The sequence below is a fragment of the Periplaneta americana genome, chromosome 9 (genome assembly GCF_040183065.1).
Source record: "Periplaneta americana isolate PAMFEO1 chromosome 9, P.americana_PAMFEO1_priV1, whole genome shotgun sequence".
In the NCBI taxonomy this organism is placed as follows: Eukaryota; Metazoa; Arthropoda; class Insecta; order Blattodea; family Blattidae; genus Periplaneta; species Periplaneta americana.
This window is the reverse complement of record NC_091125.1, coordinates 174,496,971-174,519,349: the sequence shown is the minus strand read 5'-3', so window position 1 is coordinate 174,519,349 and position 22,379 is coordinate 174,496,971. Positions and strand designations below refer to the sequence as shown.

The window sequence follows — 22,379 nt, the reverse complement described above, 5'->3', positions numbered from 1 at the left end:
TTGTACCACATATAGTTTTGTTTGCAATACTAGTAAAGGCAGAAATCGTAATTCTTTATTAGGGTGATCACCTGGAAGCCATTTTGTAAATGAATAGCATGAAGTATTCCAGTTGGTGTACTCACCTGTCAGTCCGACGCTGCCTCCACGCCCCGTGCTACCGGTTAGTGAACTGTGCGACGTGGGGACAGGAAACGGGAGGGTTCAAGTGCAGTCTGAAATGATCTGTTATGTGTTTACTACAAATCAACTTGAAAAGCATTTAATTTATATACAATTCTCTTATAATAAATATGATACTCGACTATATTTGTACAAATAACTTTAATTACTCTACAGCTACAATTTTACAACAATTTACATCCCACAAAGCCTGATTCACATGGCACATCGTGCAGTCTTGGGATACAGTGACATCGCACCGAGTGAATTGGGCTTTATGTAGCGTACATTTTAATGAGTTTAAAATCTTGAACATTGCTGTGTAAAAAAAAATAACCTTCACGATAGTCACAACGGCATATCTCTGTAGGAAACTACAAGTTAGGACTACATTCTACAACTAGAGATACAAAAGTTTGTCGTTAAGAGACTGCAGTTGGTTTACTGAGAAAGGGAACACACATCCGAAGTGGGATGAAATGGAATGGAATGAAATGATACAATGTAGAAGATTAGGAATTATGCGACTATGACGTGAAACTGGAATTTCGTTACTTGCTAATCATTTACTACGTGACAGAGATGCTTCAAATTCTTCTATCTTATACTTTAAAATGAGCAATTCCGTTATTTGTATGAAATGAGTTAGTGAGTGCATTTCTTTAAGAGATGTAATATGGCAAATATGAACGCCAATTCGTCAGACTTATGTACATGAAGTCTACTTGCCTTGTTAATTAAATCTCATGGCATCATTGGAAGTGGTAGTAATAATAATAATAAATTAACTCCTCATAACGTAGAGAGATTAGCTGAAGGGGAGGAAGACGTGAAGAGGAGTTACTCTGCCTCTGGAAATAGTTCACTTCTGTTCATCTATTTATTTCCATGCAAACTTGTAATCAGATCCACCAAGATAAGTGAAAGTAACACAGGACAGAGCAAGGGAGTTGGGATGGAGGGAGACAGACTACGAGAAAGGAAAAGAAGATTCCAGATTAGTACAAAAATATATATAATCCAGGCATGGCGCAATGTGTATTTACAATTCAGGAGATGGGGATCACGCTACAGCACAATAAGGCTACGGACACTCTTTCACTTGAGGGAGGAATCTCGGGTGAGTTGGGTGAGGTCGATGACCTCGAACTTAAACTTGTCCATCACTCTCTCCTCGCACTTTTACGTATTTACACAGAGTCAAAAAGTGACTTACAGCACAAGTTCAGATGATGTTATCCATACAGCGCACCGAGCTCTGGTCAGCAAGGTGTACAGTGCATATCAATGTAATCCAAGTGTGATTACACTGTACTCCATGTTGATCTATGAAGTGACAGGAGCATACTGACATAAAGTACAAGAAGAAAAAGTGATAAATATTCGAAATGATTGTAGGAATATTCTCTTCCCTATGTTACAGTTTGAGTTAAAAATGTATTCAACAAGATGACGGGCGTTTCCTGTCTTTGGATTTAGTTCATTCAGATTTGAATCTGAAGTAATATTTAATATTGAAAATGTCTTTGTAAGGTATTTTACACTAATTTAAATCCGTGGTGCTACAGCCCGTGAAGGGCCTAGACCGGCCAGCCGGCTGCTGGCCTCACGCCCACATGCCGAAGCAGAGGTGGACGATCATCCAACCAGAATGGAGGTATCGTGTGGTTAGCACGATGATCCCCCCTAGCCGTTATAGCTGGCATTTGCAACCGGATTTCGCTTCCTATCGTAGCTCCCCAAGTGCATCACGATGGTGGGTGGGCACCAGTCCCATACACTGGCCGAAATTTCATGAGAGAATTTCTTCCCCCATTTGGATTCGAACCAGCGCGCATTCCGTAACACGAGTCCTAGGCAGATGCCTTAGACCGCAACGCCAAGGCGCGGGACTTTTTATTTTCGATATAAGACCTGCAAAAAATTCTAACCATTTTACAACTTGGTCTATTGTAGAGAGTTTTTGTTGATGGTTGGTGGTGTTATGAATAATTTGCCAGAGAGCAAGCAATTAGGAAATGAGTCAATAAAGACTGGGAGCAGTTGTCTGCGAAATACTCTTGTACCCAGTGTTCAATTTTGAATGGAAGCTACCAGCACTTGTTTTTACATTCATGACGTCATAGGTTTATTTGCTGAGCCTAGCCAAAGACAGACGATTTTACCGATTTAATAATTTGTAGTACTTTCGAATGTCTGAGTTTGGCACGTATTTTAATTAAAAAAATTATGTGCATTACTTTACGTCAACAAGGAAATATTGAATTCAGGTACCTGTTGACAATTCTGAGAAGGTTTCGTCACGAAAGTTGCTGGAATTGTGGCCAATTGGTCAGAAATTCATTCACACAAAGAACGTCAGGAACAGATGCAGTTTTTTCACCCTTAAATATTGAAAAAAATTAAATGAAGTTTCATCATCATCATCATCATCATCATCATCATCATCATCATCATCATCATCCTCAAAGGACATTATGGATATCATCTTTCCATCTACTTCGGGGTCTTCCCAGTGGCCTTGTGTTGTTAAAGGTGTTCATATATATTTGTTTTGCGCTGCTGGAGTCATCCATACGTATAACATGTCCTGCTCAATTCAGTCTTCTGATCTGTATTATATCTAAAATTGACAGTTGATTATAAAGTTTGTGAATATAATTATTATGTCGAATTTTCCACTTGTTTTCAAGTGGGTCAAAAATTGACCAAAAATTTTCCTCAACACTTTGTTTTCAAAAATCATTAATTTGTGTTTTTCCTTTCCATATAATAGTACAGGTTGGATTAGTGTTTTGTACAAAATTACTTTTAAATTTCTGGTTAAAAACATATAATAATTTGTGTACAGCATAAAAAGTTTTGTTTTATGTAGTGTGTTAAGTATTTCATATTTTCTGTCATTAGAATTGTCTATCAAAACACCAAGACATTTGAACTGATTGACTGTTTCAAAAGTATAATTTTTTATTTTAAGGTTATTGGGGATCCTTTTTGTTTTAGTAATTACTGGTACCATATGTTTTGTTTTACTCTTGTTAATATTTAATCCAATGTTTGGTGCTTTTTCCATGAATTAAATGAAGTTTGGTTGCTAATAAATATCTTGGATTACATTTACTTCCTTACATGCCTGCATTCATTTGTTGATAAAATAAAAAGAACAATCAATTAATCTTCTTAATGTATCCAGCTGTTTGCTGACAACATAAAGTTCACTACAGTCCACTGTAGTCTGTTCAGTTGTTGTTTTTCACGAGAAATGAGGGGTATTTTGATCGGTGTTCATTATAGATGCCTGTTGCTAGTAGCCAGAGTTGGGGTGTAGTCAATATATACTGCAGGGCAGTGTCTTCTGCAACTGGTACTGATGATTTTAATTTACGTCTTTTGTGGTTTATGGATGGACAGTATAGAAGAATGTGTTCCAGATCTTCATCATGATTATTGCACCACAGACAAGTAGGATTATCAGAAATGTGAAATCGGTGTAGGTACAATTGAGTGACAATGTGACCTGTTCTGGCTCTTGTTAAAAATGTTTGAACATGTATGGGCAAGTTTTTGTACATTTCCAGGTCATTTGGTTTCTTTTGTACAGACTGTAAAATTTTTCCTTTGTCAGAAGAGAGCCAATTGTTGATCCATAGGTTTGTAAAATGAGACTTTACTGAAGCAAAAGCATTGAAGAGGTCTTGGTTGCAAATATGTTGCCTGTTTTGCAATATTATCGACTTTCTTGTTTCCAGGTATACCACAATGACTAGGTATCCACTGAAATGTTAATACCCAATGTCAACAACAGACACTGCCTACATCGTTTATCTATGGCTTGAGGGTTAAACTTGCTCCGTGATGACCTCATGGATGTAGAAACAAGTGCTGGTAGCTCTCATTCAAAATTGAAGATGGGGTATTGTGAGCTCGCACAGATATTTCAATTTGGAAGATGTTACTGTAACATGTTTAATATGAAGAGTCAAACACTGCTAATACTACCCTTTTCCCTTGATTTCCCCATGACTTAATTTTACACTGTACCCTGATAACGGCCCCTGTCACTTGTGCAGAACTCGGTGCTGGCAGCTGCTTAGTATGTACACTGTTGTGTAGTATTATGTACACGCACACCACGTCGTCTTGGTGATCTACTTCTTGCCCAAGGTGTCGAACACAGTGGCTAGGTTACTCACGAAGGGCGTTGCCGCTGGCGCGGCAGCTGGGCTGCTGAAGTCGGCCCACTTGGTGAGGTCGATGCCGGGCAGTATTCCACTGCGGCATGGAACTCGGGGGTTGCTGCAACATGAAGCATGCTCACACATTTTGTAGGGCTAGACGGGGAATGTAATTTATTATTGTAGTGGACTGAAGTCATATATTTATTTTTCATTGTACAGCAGAATCCCTCTTATCCGGCACCACAGGGACCAGACTAGTTACAGATACGAGATTTTGCAGGATAATTGAATAAATACCGGTATATACAAAAAAAAGTTCGTATTTCATGGTTCCAAATGCTGAAACTGCAGCCATGTGCACCTTATTTCTCTATCACTTGCTCATAACTGAATAAACATAAAATTAATTGATTAACTAGCGGACTTACTCGTGTTAATTATGTAAGATTTGTGTGGCTTACAGCTGTTTCAGTGCTTCACGCACCATCCTCAGAACCTACTAGATCTCGGCGTCATCTCGAACTTCTCTGCCTGTTATGTGGGTGTGTTTGATTGTTGAAAGGTGTTGAAGAGTGGAGTCAAATAGGACATGGAAATTCTACACATACAACCTAAGAACCAAAAACTCAACACACTAGAACAATACGAAATATACAAACACACTAAAACACACCCCGATCAAATTCTCAACACACAGATCAATTTCAGTACATTGACTCCACTCTTCAACACCTTTCAACAATCAAACACACCCACATAACAGGCAGAGAAGTTCGAGATGACGCCGAGATCTAGTAGGCTCTGAGGATGGTGCGTGAAGCACTGAAACAGCTGTAAGCTGCACAAATCTTACATAATTAACACGAGTAAGTCCACTAGTTAATCAATTAATTATATTCAAGTGTTAAAAGTAGTATACGCAAGATTCAAAATGGATAAACATAAAAACTGTGTGGATTTTCCTTATTAAAACACATCTCACACAATACACTAATTTTAAGTTCGAATATTCACTGATAATTAATGTTCATGTGATCTTCCTAATGTGGTTAACACTGACTGCCCAAACATAATTAAATAAACATAAAAGCTGTGTGGATTTTCTTTATTAAGACACATCACACAACACAAATAATACACTAAATTTAGATTCGAATATTCACTGAAAATGAAAGTTCGTGCGAACTTCCTAATGTGATAGATTTAACCTGTTTTTTTTTTTTTTTTTTGGCCCAGCCAAAAGTGCCGTTGTTTTGATACTGCTGTTACGAGGGATTTTACTATACTTCGAAAATGTATTGTCATCATGTGGAGTTAGTAAAGTTGCCAGATTTTTAAATTGAAAATCCGGGACACCTTACTTTCATATAAAATATGCGAAATGAAAAAGAGGTAAATATTAATTAACTTCCATGCATTAGGCAGCATAATAATTGAAGCGTTTAGTTTCATAAGAGTCTAAGTGCACAGTACCGTACTAAGTTTGTGGAAAACAAAGAGAAAACATTTGAAATGTTGGTTGGTTGGTAGCCAATGCTCTGGTATCATGGCAATGAAGCCATCAGCCACCTTGCAGTCAGTATTTTTCTGTGATGTTGAGATGAACAGGCAAAGCTTCGCAATTTTCCAGGTGGTGTTTATCCATGATTACGTCCTTTCCACTCAACATGCTCAAATGACATTTGAAATGTAAATTTAGACATTTATTTAGGATATTTTGTGCATCATATTACTTCTGCTAGGTGGCAAACAGGTCTGAAGGTGATTCATATCATATTCATTACAGAATTAACATTTGCCAAATTATTAAATCTTGTAAAAAGAGAGTAGCAGGAAGGTCTATGTGCAAACTCAGAAAAACCCGACATGACATGACATTTGAACATATTTCAACCTTGAAAAATAGAAAAAAAAATAACATTTTGAAGGCATTTAACAATAACAACACATAAACATTTACTTTAAAAAATATGATAAGGGAACAGTAAAGAAAATATAATGAAAGTAAATGAACTTCGTGTCATTTTTGTTGGTTGGGAAAAACTGTACTTTTACAAGCCTTTAACTGGAGCGTGCACTTTAATAATGTTCAAGTAAAAACTTTTTGCTTCTCATGGAATGTATGGGACCATATTTTCGAGGCGTTTTCCCTTTTCCTGATTTATCTTCTGTTTTTTTAAGGTACATATTCAAACTTCCTTCACCTCTCTTCCTCCTTTTCAAAGCACTTTCCTTCATTTCAGGAGATTCTTCTAGTTTCCTTAGGAAGAGTAAAATATCACGTAACACACAACAAATACCTGTAACACTAGTCACGCTGTTGTACAAAACGTTAATAGTGAGTCGACAACATGACAGGTTATGTGAGCATTGGCACATAGACCCAATGAACGAGCTGCTGGAGATAGACACAGAACTGTACTAATATAGCTTTCAGTAGTCTATATACCCTTCTGAAATTCATTGGGCAGGGCACATGGATCCATTTAAAAGTATTAGCTGTGAAATCATGATTTTGGCACTTAGACCTTATGAAACTAAACGCTTCAATTGTAAGATAATCTATTGTTTAAAACAATGAAGGTACTTTTATTTATTAACATACAAATTTATTTGTAGCATATAATACAAAATACATTTCCTCCTAATAATTTTCTCCTCTATCAATACTTTCAAATTTTTTGCATTGTTGCTTATCTGGTATAAATTAATAAGAGGACTTGCCAACAAGAAACTATATTTTTTTTCTTGGAATTGTTGTGGACAAGCGGTTCTAAAATTACCAAGAAATTCAGTGGGAGGAATGTTGTTACTTAAATCGAACTGAAAAATGTAATATTACATTCTGAAGCTAGAGGCAGATGAAACAAAGGGTGATGACGACAACAATAACGTTCCACGCCCAGACTTGAGCAAAGACTTCGTCCCTGGCTTACCAATCAAACAAAATAATGTTTGATGCGACATCAACCTAGTTGAATCGTGTTTTATCTATTCATCAAGTTCTTTATTTTTAATCCTTCTGAGCTGCCTTAGCCATAAACTGAAGAGAATTAAATTGTGTGAAAAGAAAGAAATCGCTATTTTTTATCTTTTCTTGTTCCCTGAAGATCGGGAGATCGACTCTTCCAGTTTTGAATAATATGATGGCTATGTGTGCAGTTATACTTATTAAGAAAGGAGCCCATTAACTTGATGTACAGGTGCCAGTATTTGAAAATCCAATCTCCCACATTTTTTTTTCTTCCGTTGTTGGTAACTCTATAGCATCAATTAGATGCTTTATGGTTGCGCTAACAGATGGAGTTACTTGTCAACAATGTGATGCTGAAACGTGTGTTCAAGTTACTGCCCAGCGACAGTCCTGATGTATTTTATATTTGTGATGATTGGTTAATTAATATTAACCCGGCACATTCACATTCATACAAATTTGCAGACCCAGGGAATTTTTCTTCTTCAAGAAAAATTCACCGAGAGCCGAGCCCGAGAATCGAACCCAGGACCTCCTGATCTGGAAGCCAGCATGCTGACCAACAGACCACGGAGGGAGTCAATCTCCCACATGATTTCAATCCTGAATGCAGATTAAAAGAAGCTACTAAGAAGTTATTTGGTTGTGGAAATACTGTAAATTGTGTCCATTTGTAATTTCTAGGAAATTGTTGCTTATGGAATGTGAGATTAGAGACTGGTCAGTGAAGGAGATATTTCTTAGCAGAATGAGAACAGTGAGTGAAGCAGTCGGACCTGCGCCACAGTTAGTGCTAACTTACATCTCGTGATCAGGCAGCACCATGGGGTACACCTGGATGGTGTCGATCAAGTCAGTGTTGTCACATATCACTCGAGACAACTTTGTTTTTCTGATCTCTTGTAGTTGTTCTGGAAAAGAATTATACATTTTAATTTTCAGAACAATTATAAATATAGTGAGCTGGTAATACAAGGAGAACAAGGGAAATGCAATGAGATCGAACCTAGCAAGCACAGCCCATATTTTCTGGGAAATATATTATGGTAGTCACATTATGGTATATTAAACAATAATAATAGACAATCAAAACAATATGTAACATGTAGCCTAACAGATATTTTATTTAATGGTGGGCAATTGACTTTCATCATTCACTCAAGTCCCCCAGTGGGAGTTGGACCAAGCCTCATGTTTGTATCAATATACTGTAGATATTTACCGGTATCAGTTATTTTAAATCCAGCTTTCTTTCATACTGTTATTTCCACTGCGCCATTTTCATAATCCTCATCATCTTTAACATCTTGACAAAGTAGACATTTGATTGGTTTTTAACAGTCACGCTTTTTCCAACCCCTAATGAAGGTCTGAAACCATTCCATATCTCTATTTCATTTTAATACTGTAATAGTACATTATGCAACGAGCCTATAATGGTAGTAATTAAGACGCGAGCATGTTTATGAAACGAGCGCAAGCGAGTTTCATAATTTTCATACGAGCGTCTTAATTACCATTAGGCCTATAGGCAAGCTTCAACGACTTTTTATGCTCGACCATATTTCTAACTTGAAATTATTCATAAGTATTCATGTTATTCTTATCTGACTGAGGAGCAGAACTGACCTTGTGCAATATCTCGTAAATTGTGAGATGTGCGCAGACGCGAAAGTATTGATTTTTTCCGAGAAACAAATGTCGACATTGACCTTGATATAATCTAGAGAGTAAAATAAACATTAATCGTGATATAACCTTGAAATTGAATTAGACATTGAAAAACGAGATGACAAATTGAATTTATTTGAATATTATTTACAATTAACGCTAATTATTATAGTAACGGAACTGACTTTATTTCAAATATAGGTGATTTATTGTGCAATTGGTGAAATGAATTTGCGGGAATGTGCTTTGTGAAAGGCTTTGTATAATCTCGCGCTAGTTGTCTTTCGATTGCATATCCGAGAATAATCGATACTTGTGCTTTCATATTGCTACAGTGGTATTTTCTGATTGGTGGAACACCTGAACTTTAATGAATAGGTGTACTTTAATGAGGTCCATTAAAGGGGTGCTACCAAATGTATAATTACTACATTTCAGCATGGTCGAGCATAAACAACTTTAACAACTGATAACTCGGATATTTTTCATTGGAGACCCACTAACATATTCAGTATTTAAAACGAATCACACATTATCATACAACATGGGCCTATTCTTAAGCATAAAATATCTAAGTCTAACTGTTCATATTTCGTTATTTGTCCAGGGTAGAATTCAAAAGTCCAGGAGGAAGAAAACTTGACATTGATATCAGATCTTCCATTTTTCTCTTTTGTGAATGGATAGGTAAAGGCAAGGTAGATGATGAAGTGAATTGTGACTTATTCTCCCATATTTTCCACGCTTGCTTCTTTCTGTCATGGACTCTTGTGCATTTTCTGGAACCTAGGATCACAAAAGGAAACTGAAAGTAAGCAGCTGTTGTTATCTTACGATCTGGATCCTTTTTGATCATTTGTTCTGCTACCTTTGAATCTGGAAGGCATTCTTATTTTATTTGAACGACTTCGAATGAATTCCTAGGCCTTGCTTTAGTAATAACCTGTACTGTACCAGTTAAATGGTAGATAAACTTGGGTTATGGGCTTCTCTGTTCTCCACAAGTGCACTCAACGTTCATTATTCTACTCATCGGTTTAGGGCGTTTAATCTCGCCTTCCTTCGAAATGCATTCCTTTTCCTACTCTTTATCATCCAGTCCATGAAAATAATTTTTCTCTTTCTATTTTCGTTATTGTTAAGGCCATGTGACACCTTCAGTAGATGCTTGTCCGCCATTTCATTGCGTTACTACCGGTATATTCTTCAGCTCGTCAATGAAACAGGAACACTGTAACTCTGAAAGTTGTGTTCATATTTGGAAGAAAATAGCAACACATGATAATAGTATATTATGCAACGAGCCTATAATGATAGTAATTAAGATGCGAGTATGTTTGTTTATGAAACGAGCGCAAGCGAGTTTCATAATTTTCATACGAGCGTCTTAATTACCATTATAGGCAAGTTTCATACGACTTTTTATGCTCGGCCATATTTCTAACTTGAAATTATTCAGAAGTATTCATTTTATTCGCATCTCACTGAAGAGCAGAAGTGACCTTGTGCAAGCTCGTAAATTGTGAGATGTGCGCAGACGCGAAAGTATTGATTTTTTCCGAGGAACAATAATGTCATTGACCTTGATATAATTTAGAGAATAACATGAACTAATTTTGATATAACCTGGAAATTGATTTAGAATTGAAAAACGAGATGACAAATTGAATTTATTTGAATATTATTTACAATTAACGCTAATTATTATAGTAACAGAACATAACCTTCTGCGACAGTATTGGATTTTCAGCCTCCGTGACGTTTTCCTCGTTTTTCGATTGCATATCCGAGAATAATCGAAAACCTGAACTTAAATGAATAGGTGTACTTTAATGACATGCATTAAAGGACTGCTACCAGGTGTATAATTACTACATTTCGGCATGGTCGAGCATAAAACATTTTTCAACTGAAAACTCATTTGGTCAAAAAGTGGCTAGGTACCAGTACGTAATCTTTCAATTAATCACAGATAATCTAAAACTAAGCCTACTTCTGCTTATCACTCACCTGGTGTGAAAGAAGAAGGCTGGTTGCCCAATTCATACCAAAATCTATCTCCTCGCCTGGAGTAGCTGAACTGTGTTGCAATAACACAAGCAAATGTTGGTCCAACCATGCTGCCAGGTAACGGCCTCTCAGAAACTCCTCCAGACCAAAGATCCACATCAGACGGATGTCTGAGGAATTACAAGAAGCGTGACACTCTTCCAAAATGACACAGACTATAATTCGTTATCAGTTTATGTTTGTGCCTAGGAGTGGTAGCCTATAGAGAGTTCCTATGCAGATTGTGCTTATATCACGATAGTGGGGAGAGCCAAAGTTGTAGAGGGTGGAGTAGGATCGGTCTGATTTGGACCTGTCCATATCCCAGCATATGACCACTTGCTGCCCACCAATATATTTTGTTAGGTAGTAGAGACTGGAGTGAGACCGGTGTGCATAGGAACTCCCTGTACATCCTGATGTGATGCAGTTTAACTGCATCAAATTACAAATAATTAAATAACACATCTACATAGAGAAATATTGATATGAACAATTGCTTTGCGTGTTTGAAAACATCAAGTGGTATTATTTATTGTGTAAACCAAAAAAGTGTGAGAGATCAGCATGATATTTCATGATGTTCCCAGCTTCGGGAGAATTATTTTGTGCTTTTCATTTATTATTAACCCTACCTCCACGATATTCTATTAAGATTGGCAATTCAAGAGGAATTTCTGGTGTTTCAGTATTGCAACCAGTGCTTTTCCTCTAGAGAAAAATGTGGTGGAACTCTGTGTAAAATTCATTGGAGCAGAGAGGAGATGATTACTGTCCAGTGCACCAGGAATTCAAGACCTGAACGGAGTTCAGAAAAAAACACACCTAACCCTAACATAACCCTAATTTATTTTCACACCTTAAGGGTATATGTACATGAACGACCACAAATATTATCAGAAAACGCAGGCTCTAAATTTCTAAAATGTTGTAAAAAAAATGAACTCACAACTGGACAAAAATTACAAGATACCACAACAAGACTTATTAGAACTTAAATATCTGTTAAAATTATAAAAATGGTTACTAATAATATTTTTTAATCCAGTTTTATCAAAGTATGAAAAAAAAAACAAACAAATTCTGCAGTTATATCATTTGGTAACCATAACATTGTTACGGTCTCTCTGACATTATTAATATTTTTCCTGCATGTAATAAACACTTATTTCTGAAAAGCAGACTACTCTCAGACATGTAAAGTTGTTTATTTTAATACAATTAATTTTTTATTTGCCATGTATAAAATATATTAAAATTTACATAATGTTTTGTGACCTAATGTTTCTATTTTCAAAGAAATGGGCATTATTGTAGTCTATCTTTTGCATAAATGCATGTTAAATCAGTGTAGAAAATTTCAGAATTCTATCTCTAATGGTTGTGGAGTTATGAAATAGGCTAATATGTGTGAAAATGTTCAAATTTTGGAAAATTTAATTTAAAGTAAAAAGTGAATTCTAAAAAATATTATTGGTAATCTTTTTTTATACTTTTATCAGATATTTAAGTTCTCATAAGTCTTGTTGTGGTACCTTGTAATTTTTGTCCAATTGTGAGTTCATTTCCTTATAAAATTTTAGAAATTTAGAGCCTGCATTTTCTGATAATATTTGTAGTCGTTCACGTACATATACCCTTAATACACCTTTCAGAAGAAATACGAATTACATCCATGTTAATATAAACTGATTCAATTTTGGTTAACAAAATAATAAATGATTTCCAACAAAGGCATTTACTAAACTGCATAGCCTACTAGTATTCAAAGTATCAGAGGATTTTTCCAAACATAGCCTTTTCTTCAATATTGTCTCTTTCCCTGTGTCGTCTGTTGCAGTATGACTCCCTTTTAGCAACCAAGATTTAACATACTCGCACTTGTCAGCATTGAAGTTGATCAAAGAAGATGTAACAGTTCTAACAAGAAGCAGGTTCCCTAGGTGTTAACTAGCAAGCAAGGTTTATGTCAGTGGACAGACAATGAAGTTGAGATATGAAAAGCCTCACGATATGTTGGTGGCACGAAATTACAACATTTCACATTCGTGGTGAAAAATATAACGAAAAGGTACTGGAACACTTGCATTCCACCAGAGAAAAAAGCACTGATTGCAACCATAACATTTTATGACTTACTCGTATATCGAAGCATATCTCCTGATGGTCTCATTAGACATTGATCCGAAAAGCTCGTCAAACGAATTGGCACCTGGAAGTCCACAGAACTTCCTGAAATGATAATAAAAAAGCGATTTGCATATGATCCTGTGAAACCTCGTTTCTTCTGACAGTCTGCTTTCAGCTCACATGCAATATGTATGTGTGTTACTGTGACTGCTACTTTCTCATGGAAATGATTACAATTAATTGATTAAATTATGGCGGAGGAAACAGGATTGTCTTGGTACCAGTTGCTCTTCACTCACGCTATGCTGAGACTGGCGCGAAAGCCATGAAGGAAACATGTTGACTCACCTGAATTCCATGTAGCCAGGGAGACCAAATTCTCGCCCTCGCTGCATGTTGAATGAAGCCAGATCCATACCGTAGCGTGCGCCTGGTTTCTTGAACAAGTGGTTCGTTACCTAGAAATTGTTGTTACAAGGTACTGGTAAGTAAGCAGTATTAATTGAGGCTACTGTCATTGTTGCTGCGTTAGTCAGTGCTCACCTCTTGTGTGACGGAGTCATCCATAGCCTGTGCCACCTGGTTCATGAGGCCCATGAAGTACTCATCAAGGACCCCCGCACGGTACAGGTCGTACGGCTGCCTGATCAAGTCAGAGAGCCGACGAGAGGCTGTGGGAGAAAGATGGACCAGCTGAAGTACTGTAGTCTGTATTAAGCAGGACTTTATATGATTTTATTCCTATTCCCTTCTTAGTCTTGTCTCAATGAAACGTAAACAGAGTCCGTATAGGTCAGTTTTTGTCAGATGCGTTTCCAATTCACTGTGGGCTAAAGCAAGGAGATGCACTATCACCTTTACTTTTTAACTTCGCTCTAGAGTATGCCATTAGGAAAGTTCAGGATAACAGACAGGGTTTGGAATTGAACGGGTTACATCAGCTGCTTGTCTATGCGGATGACGTGAATATGTTAGGAGAAAATCCACAAACAATTAGGGAAAACACGGGAATTTTACTGGAAGCAAGTAAAGAGATAGGTTTGGAAATAAATCCCGAAAAGACAAGGTATATGATTATGTCTCGTGACGAGAATATTGTACGAAATGGAAATATAAAATTAGGAAATTTATCTTTTGAAGAGGTGGAGAAGTTCAAATATCTTGGAGCAACAGTAACAAATATAAATGATACTCGGGAGGAAATTAAACACAGAATAAATATGGGAAATGCCTGTTATTATTCGTTTGAGAACCTTTTATCATCCAGTCTGCTGTCAAAAAATCTGAAAGTTAGAATTTATAAAACAGTTATATTACCGGTTGTTCTGCATGGTTGTGAAACTTGGACTCTCACTTTGAGAGAGGAACATAGGTTAAGGGTGTTTGAGAATAAGGTGCTTAGGAAAATATTTGGGGCTAATAGGGATGAAGTTACAGGAGAATGGAGAAAGTTACACAACACAAAACTGCACGCATTGTATTCTTCACCTGACATAATTAGGAGCATTAAAACCAGACGTTTGAGATGAGCAGGACATGTAGCACATATGGACGAATCCAGAAATGCATATAGAGTGTTAGTTGGGAGGCCGGAGGGAAAAAGACCTTTAGGGAGGCCGAGACGTAGATGGGAAGATAATATTAAAATGGATTTGAGGGAGGTAGTATATGATGGTAGAGACTGGATTAATCTTGCACGGGATAGGGACCAATGGCGGGCTTATGTGAGGGCGGCAATGAACCTCCGGGTTCCTTAAAAGCCGTAAGTAAGTAAGTATTCCCTTCTTAGCACAGCTGTTACCAGTCCTGTTACATTTACAAATTACTCCCTCCACTGGGTTAGACCCTGTCTGAGGGACAAGCAGATATAAAAATAGAAAAAGAAATTTCGGGGCAAAACTAGTAAAATTATTCCATGAAATGTCGAGTAACCTTTGGATTAATGATTTCCAAACTTTTTCGCTTCGAGGGACCCTTGCAATACTAGATTAATTTTCAGAGAACCCCAGCTCGCTGACCCTAAGTGTTAATGTAGGTCGAAATATACATTGTGTTCATAAATGAGCCATTCAGAGCAGAAGTGGTGTAAGTCAAGAATGGGTAATGAGGGTTGAAGTAAACATTCTGTAAAATGCAGCTCAAAGTAGCAATTAATATTCACTTTATTTAAACTATTAGTAGTCAGTGGATAGCACGAAGGATATATTAATTGCTATTTTGCGCTGTATTTTACAGAATTTTTACTTTAAACCTCATTATCCAATTTTGACTTTTGCTATGAACTGCTCAAATGATTTTGAGAGTAAAACACGTGGGGAAGTACAAAGAATGCCCACAAATAACAGATAGCAGAGGAAAGTCAAAGTCTCAGAGATTTCAGATTATTGGTGTATCTTCTGTAGGTTACCTATCTTTACCATCAAACTCCGCCACTTACAGGATAATTTTTTTTTCTTTTGGAGAGCTAAAGATGCAAATGAACAGTGAATAAAGTGGCCTCCTCGCTTCTCTGAGCTCTCACCATGTGACTTCTTTTTGTGGGGTTAACTGAAGGTTGAAGTATTTAGAGTGTGTAAAACTTTGAGTTCTTGTCTTTCCACTGACACTAGTTAGAACTGCATAGCTGTAACAGTTACCTTGGTGTAACAAATTAAAAGTGTATCTTTCATTTACACAGTACCATATACAATAGACTGGCAAAACAATAATTCATACTTTTTTAATAAAATACATAAGATATAACAATGATATCCTTCAGAAGAAACTGTTCTGACTTTGTAGGAAAATGTTTGAACCTCAGAAAAGAAATAGAGTGGGTGTACAAAGAATCTGATGTTGTGTAAAGTACACAACACATTTCTTAAAACCAGTCAATAAATCAACAATTAAAAATACTGCTTATGTGTTATCTTAGAACTGGTCTGAAGATTAAACCAACTATAGTCTTTGTGTTGTGAAATTTGTTAATTTAAATGTAGATGAAGAAGTGAATTGTCATATGTAGGCTAGTTAACAGGTCCTTAATTTTATTATACAGGTATACAGCAACAAGAAACAACAGAAATAATAATAATAATAATAATAATAATAATAATAATAATAATAAAGGTTCAGGGAGGATGTCAACTTTGAAATTAGAGGAAATTTGCTTTATATTAAGTACCAATAGTTGAAATTTTCGTAGTAAAACTCTTCATACTACAAAATTAAATCTAGTTATGAACAACAGATGTGTTGTGCTTACCAATAAATTTGTGGGCTTTGCTCCAACGCTCTATGGCCGTAGGTAGTAGAGAGTGTCCAAATCTGAAGGCAGCCGCGGCAAATGCATCGATCACGTTGGGGTTAACATTGGTGTCATAGCCATCCCAATATCCCTAAATAAACAATCAAACAGTAAAGTTTGTGGGTGCCCCTACAACCTGGCCAATGGTAATCTTATGCTTACCACTCTTTCAAGATTTCTGCCTGAGAAATAAGGGTTACCAAACCTCCAGAATACAAAGGAATGTTTAGTATTTCAGAGAAATGTCCTATATCGTTTGGAGTTCGATCATGCTACACTTACTGAGTATTTTATTAAATTTCTTGAAACTCATATAAACCTTTAGAAATAGTTTGATTTTACTAATCAAAATGAATTTCTAAAAATAAGAATATTCGATGTACAGTACCTCATAAACAAGCTGCCTACTTTTGATATTGTAAGTAGAGCAGTACTGGCATTGAAATGTGATGAATATTGTATGGTGCAAGATTCTTTGCACTTGTGATATGATTCCTTCATTCATTCATGGTGTTCTGCCCAAGGGCAGGTCTTTCACTGCAAACCCAGGATTCTCCAGTCTTTCCTATTTCCTGCCTTCCTCTTTGTCTCTCATATGATCCATATATCTTAATGTCGTCTATCATCTAATATCTTCTTCTGCCCCGAACTCTTCCCCTGTTCACCATTCCTTCCAGTGCATCCTTCAGTAGTGACCCAGCCAATTCCTTTTCCTCTTTCTGATCAGTTTCAACATAATTCTTTCTTCATCCACTCTTTCCAACACAGCTGTTGGTAGTACATTGGTGGTAATTTTAAAGAACATGGGCAATAAAGAAACTTTTTTTTTTTCAAATTAGTACCAGTAAGTCGTTATTTAAATATTATCGCTTGAAATGAATTTATATAAAAAGTGTTTTCTTCAGTGACTTTGAAGTGGACAGACATAATAACAAAAGTTCACATGTTTGAATTAAAGCAGATTTGTTGATTTAAATTAGTTCTATATGTCTTACAAAGATTTTTTTTCAATCATACTGATTAGTAACTTGTAGAGGAAAGAACCGAAGTCACAAATATAGATATTAAATCAAATCGTGCTTATGTTAATGAACACTGAGCTTTTAAACCGATTACAATATTAATTTATGTCTAATTGGATGATTCAGGTTTATTCTTGGTAGGTGTTTGTACATTCATATCCTTTATTCAAATATGAAAAATGATTTGAATAATTCTTAAATACAGTGTTAATAAATTGTATACATTTATATAAAACGTAATAACTTGATTAAAACATTCAAATTAAGCTTTGAGATGCTCTGTACACTCGAGATCTCCACTCTAGGTAATCACGGATGATACACAACAGGAAGAATTTATAGATACATTTCTACTTTCATCTCCGGGAAGAGAAACCAGGTCTGCTCGGCTTATGATCGCGAATAAATACTCATGATTACACCTCACCCATTTCCTACACTACACGTACACGAACACATAACATCCTAGTATACGACATAACTCTTCACAGATACACATCATGCATAATGCGGCCCACCAAAGTGGTGTGCAATTTGAAAATGGGTTACAGTCCTGCCATCTATCCGCAGTATGCACAACCCGAATCACGCAAAGTGAAGTGGGTAGGCATTAGGCAGACACGCACGCACGCGCGCACACACACACACACACACACACACACACATAATGTCTGTCTGAAACTTTGTTAAGAATTTGTTTCATGCCAAGAATGAACGTTTGCTGATTTGTTATTGAGATTTTGTAACATCCAATTTTCTTTCTTTGAAATTTTAAAATTACATTGTTATCAAAATGTTTTTTTTTTTTCGTTGTTGGTAACTCTATAGCATCTATTAGATGCTTTATGGTTGTGCTAGCAGATGGAGTTACTTGTCAACAATGTGACGCTGAAACGTGTGTTCAGGTTACTGCCCAGTGACAGTCCTGATGTATTTTTATATTTGTGATGATGGGTTAATTAATATTAACCCGGCACACTCACAATCACACTCACATTCATACAAATTTCCAGACTCTAGATACCCAGGAAATTATTCTTCTTCAAGAAAAATTCACTGAGAGCCGAATCGAACCCGGGACCTCCCGATCTAGAAGCCAACAGACCACGGAGGCAGTCAAAATGTGTGTTGAAATTAATCTGATTCCTTGAAGGTCAGTTCTTAATGTTACCGAAGTTTTGTATAATTGCACATACTCATGGTTCACAATACGCGCAAAAGATTCTCAAATTAATTTGATGGATCTAGCTAGCCTCAGTTTTGACGTAAGCTATATCTTTCTCTTCACTAGATAATGGGGGTGGGAGTAACTTACGGATAAAAATTAAACCCCCCTTATTCTCTTTGTCGCCCTCTTATCCTTATAGTATTCCCTTTATTCTTCTTGTTATTCCCTTGTTCTCCTTGTATTCCCCTTATTCTCCTTGTGTTTACCCTCATTTTCCTCGCATTCCCTTTGTTCGTTTTGTATTACCTTTATTTTCCTTGTATTACTCTCATTCTTCTTATTCCCTTGTTCTCCATATCGTCTCTTGTTCTCGTTGTATTTCCCTCGTTTTCCCTTTGTTCTCCTTTATTTCCCTTGCTTTCCTTGTATTTCCTTTGTTCTCCTTTTATTCCTCTTGTTCGCCTTGTCTTACCCTTGTTCTCACTGAAATTCCATTTCTCCTTGTATGCGTTTGCTCTTCTTATCCCCTTGTTTTCCTTATATTTCCCTTGTTTTCCTTATATTCCCCTTGTTTTTCTTGTATTCCTGTTGTTCTCCTTGTGTGACTCCCATTCTCCTTGTCCCCTTATATTCCCCCTGTTATCCTTGTATCCCCTTGTTTTCCTTGTTCACGTAAACTTCGCATGCGCGACCTGTAGGTCGAGTCCATTACAAGGTATAGGAGGAGTGTAATGTACTTAATTCTTTTTGGTGCAGCCATGCAGAGCAATGTATTTTAATGCAATGAAGGGAAGTTATTTCTTTAATTTGTGCCGCAAATTATAGACCGATTCTCAGCAAAGAATGCATACATAATCGAAAACCGATAGCGATGTAGGCCTAAGTAGGTCTACGGGATCCACTCTCTGAGTATTGCCATCCCCTTCAAACTGGCGTATGCACGTCATCGACAACGAGTCTACTGTTCTTGTGGGTGCAAGAAGTAGGCCCGCCTAAGTACACGACCCATGTTCTATAGGATTCCTTGCATTTTCCTTGTATCTTTTTTTTTATAAACTTACAATTCTTATTTTCGTAACTAAAGTACCGGTACCGGTATTTGCTTCCTTCACACAAAATGGTATTACAGAAATGAAACGACATGTTTATCAATTCAAATACTAAAACATCAAGGTTTTATAAGGCATACTCTTATAACTTTACTAAAATTCATAGACTGTATTTAAATAAAATTACAGTATTTCTTCTGATCCCAGATTCCGTGGATAGCTGACCATTCTAGTGGCGCACTCCCTTTTATATTTGTGGAACTAAATGTAACGTTGCTTACGAAATGTAACCACCTTTGTCATTGCCTGCTATAAATAATATCTAATACGCAATGAATGTTTTTATTAAAATAATGTAGGTAGCGCTTCATATTCACGAGTATAAACTAAACGCACCCAGATAAGAAAAACAAAAGAAGAAAAGTAGTTTGTGGGTGCTGGACGAGTTGGCTTTTCTTAACTTTGGATTCCGTTTAATTTATTTAAAGAAGAATGCAAGAAGCCAGATTGTGACCTTTACATCTGAAGCTCGAAAATTGAGTGAGTATTGGAAATTGCCTTTTTTTTTCTAAGTCCTCATTAACGCACACTATGTAAAACTGCCATATCGTAATACCCTTTCGACATACGTACATGATACATTTAGTGAAACGTGAAGACGGGATTTTTATAAGCAATAAGCTGCTAAAAATAAAGGTGGAGAGCATCAATAGCCGAATAACTTATAACGTCCGATTCCTAGGCTGGAGATTCGAATTGAAATTCCTGAGAAAAAAATATGTGGAATTGTAGTACCAATAGGTACCTTCAGATTCAACATTGGGACAAATTTGATCTGCCATCATTATAGCACTCAGCGTTATCCATAGACAAACACAACATCGATGACAAAGCGGATAAATATTGTAATTATGGCCACATCATAGGCGGAGAGAGAACCGGTTCTTTGGGGGGGGGGGGTCAAAGGAAAACCATAGAATCCCTATATAACGAGGTTATGGGGTACATCATTTACCTCCTTCCCCCCATTATAGCTTGATCGTGGTACAGTATATCGGAATATGATTATTTTATTTAATCTAGTCTTTACGTTTATACATTATACCGGCGTCACTTTTCTTTTTTCTGCATTGTTGTGCAGTATGTTATTCATATTTCTCCAAGTGGCTGCCTGAACACCTGCAGACTTGTACAGGCTGTTACAAAAGAAAAATTACAGTGCTTCCATTCCTCAAATGAGGTATAGAAATTCTTATACATTCAGAAATTTAAAATAAATATTATAGTCCAGACACATGATCTGAAGACATTAATTAATCAATTTAAGAACAGAAACTTAATCATAAACAAAAGCAAAAAAGATCTTTTGAGTTCAGTATTTTTTAACGTTAGTAGAAAAAAATTCAGACAAGTTGTGGGGGCAATGCCCCCCCATAACTCCGCCAATGGGCCACATTGGCGTATTATTGGTCCTGGGAAAATAACTACCATTAGTCTTTTACGAAAATAGACAGCTACTCGCAATGGCCATAATTACAATTTTTGTGAAGTTTACCGGAAATCCATGGTGTGACAGTCCATAGAGAGCCAGGGTCCACTAGCCAACTACTGGCCTCACATTCACATGTTTCAGCAGAGGTGAACGATCATCTAACTAGTGTGGTAGTAAGGTGTGGTTAACATGAACTCTACCGCCATTATAAGCTTAACTGGCTTTTAAAATCTGATTTCACTACTCACTGTAGCTCATGACGATGCTAGGTGGGCACTTGTTCCATACACTGACCGAAATTTCATGAGGAAATTTCTTCCCTCATGAGGATACTTGGTATATAGAAAACGATAGTTTGGGGGAGAGGTGGGAGCAAATAGGTGTATTTCATATATTACGTACCATCTTGTTTTTGAGTGTGCTGTCTTTCATTTTATAGGCTACGGTAGGTATTAGAAGAAGCAAAAATTAAGTTTTCAGTTAATTAGAACTACATATTAATTGGAGTAAAGAATAATTACAATTTTTATGAAAAGTAATAAATATTATTACGTGCTTATACTGTACAGCATTAAAATTATATGTAAATGTTCTATACACATCACTGCCATTTTTGTAGTAATGCTATATTGAATTTTTGGTCCGGGGTAAACACTCGCCCTTGCCTTTTCGTAACTACCGGTACGTCATATTGTATTTTGGTCCAGGATAAGTAGGTCGTTGCGAGTATTTTCCTTGGACCATAAAAAACTAGTAGACATTTTTTCTAGACTAAAAATACAATATGGTATTGCAATAAGTGGCGGTCATGTGCTTAACATTTAATACATGGTCACCATATCGTGCTTATGGTTATAGGCCTATTTGTAATCAAATTATTTTGCAGAAGAAGGTAGATTATAAGTCCATCTAAATCCAAATTGTGGAGAAAAATGTGATAAGATACATCACAGGTCTGTACAAAATATCAGAATTTCTGGTACCGATACTGTAATGTGGAGACTAATAATTATGTTTATCCGTGTATAGCGTTAATTTTTTTATTCGGACCTTGCTTACATTTATTTATATGCAGTTTTCCGCACTGCAGAATGGAAGCAACATCACAAAGCTGTCCATTGAAATATGCCGTGCATATTTTTTAAACGTATAAATTACACATTACCTGACTATTCATAAAAAATGAATTTAAACTTTA

The 22,379-nt window shown here is 36.5% G+C and overlaps 1 protein-coding gene across 1 annotated transcript in view; it reads right to left on the bottom strand.

The window, feature by feature from the left end:
• Positions 1-305: 305 nt before the first annotated feature.
• The window catches only part of cysu (Curly Su), a 207,826-nt gene continuing 185,752 nt past the window's right edge, over positions 306-22,379 (bottom strand). The window contains exons 12-18 of the mRNA XM_069836400.1: positions 16,409-16,541; positions 13,708-13,835; positions 13,513-13,622; positions 13,174-13,266; positions 10,996-11,165; positions 8,117-8,225; positions 306-4,458 (exon numbers count right to left, since the gene is read on the bottom strand). Of these exons, the coding sequence (XP_069692501.1) occupies positions 4,311-4,458; positions 8,117-8,225; positions 10,996-11,165; positions 13,174-13,266; positions 13,513-13,622; positions 13,708-13,835; positions 16,409-16,541 (891 nt within the window). The 3' untranslated portion in view covers positions 306-4,310. The remainder of the gene's footprint in view (positions 4,459-8,116; positions 8,226-10,995; positions 11,166-13,173; positions 13,267-13,512; positions 13,623-13,707; positions 13,836-16,408; positions 16,542-22,379) is intronic.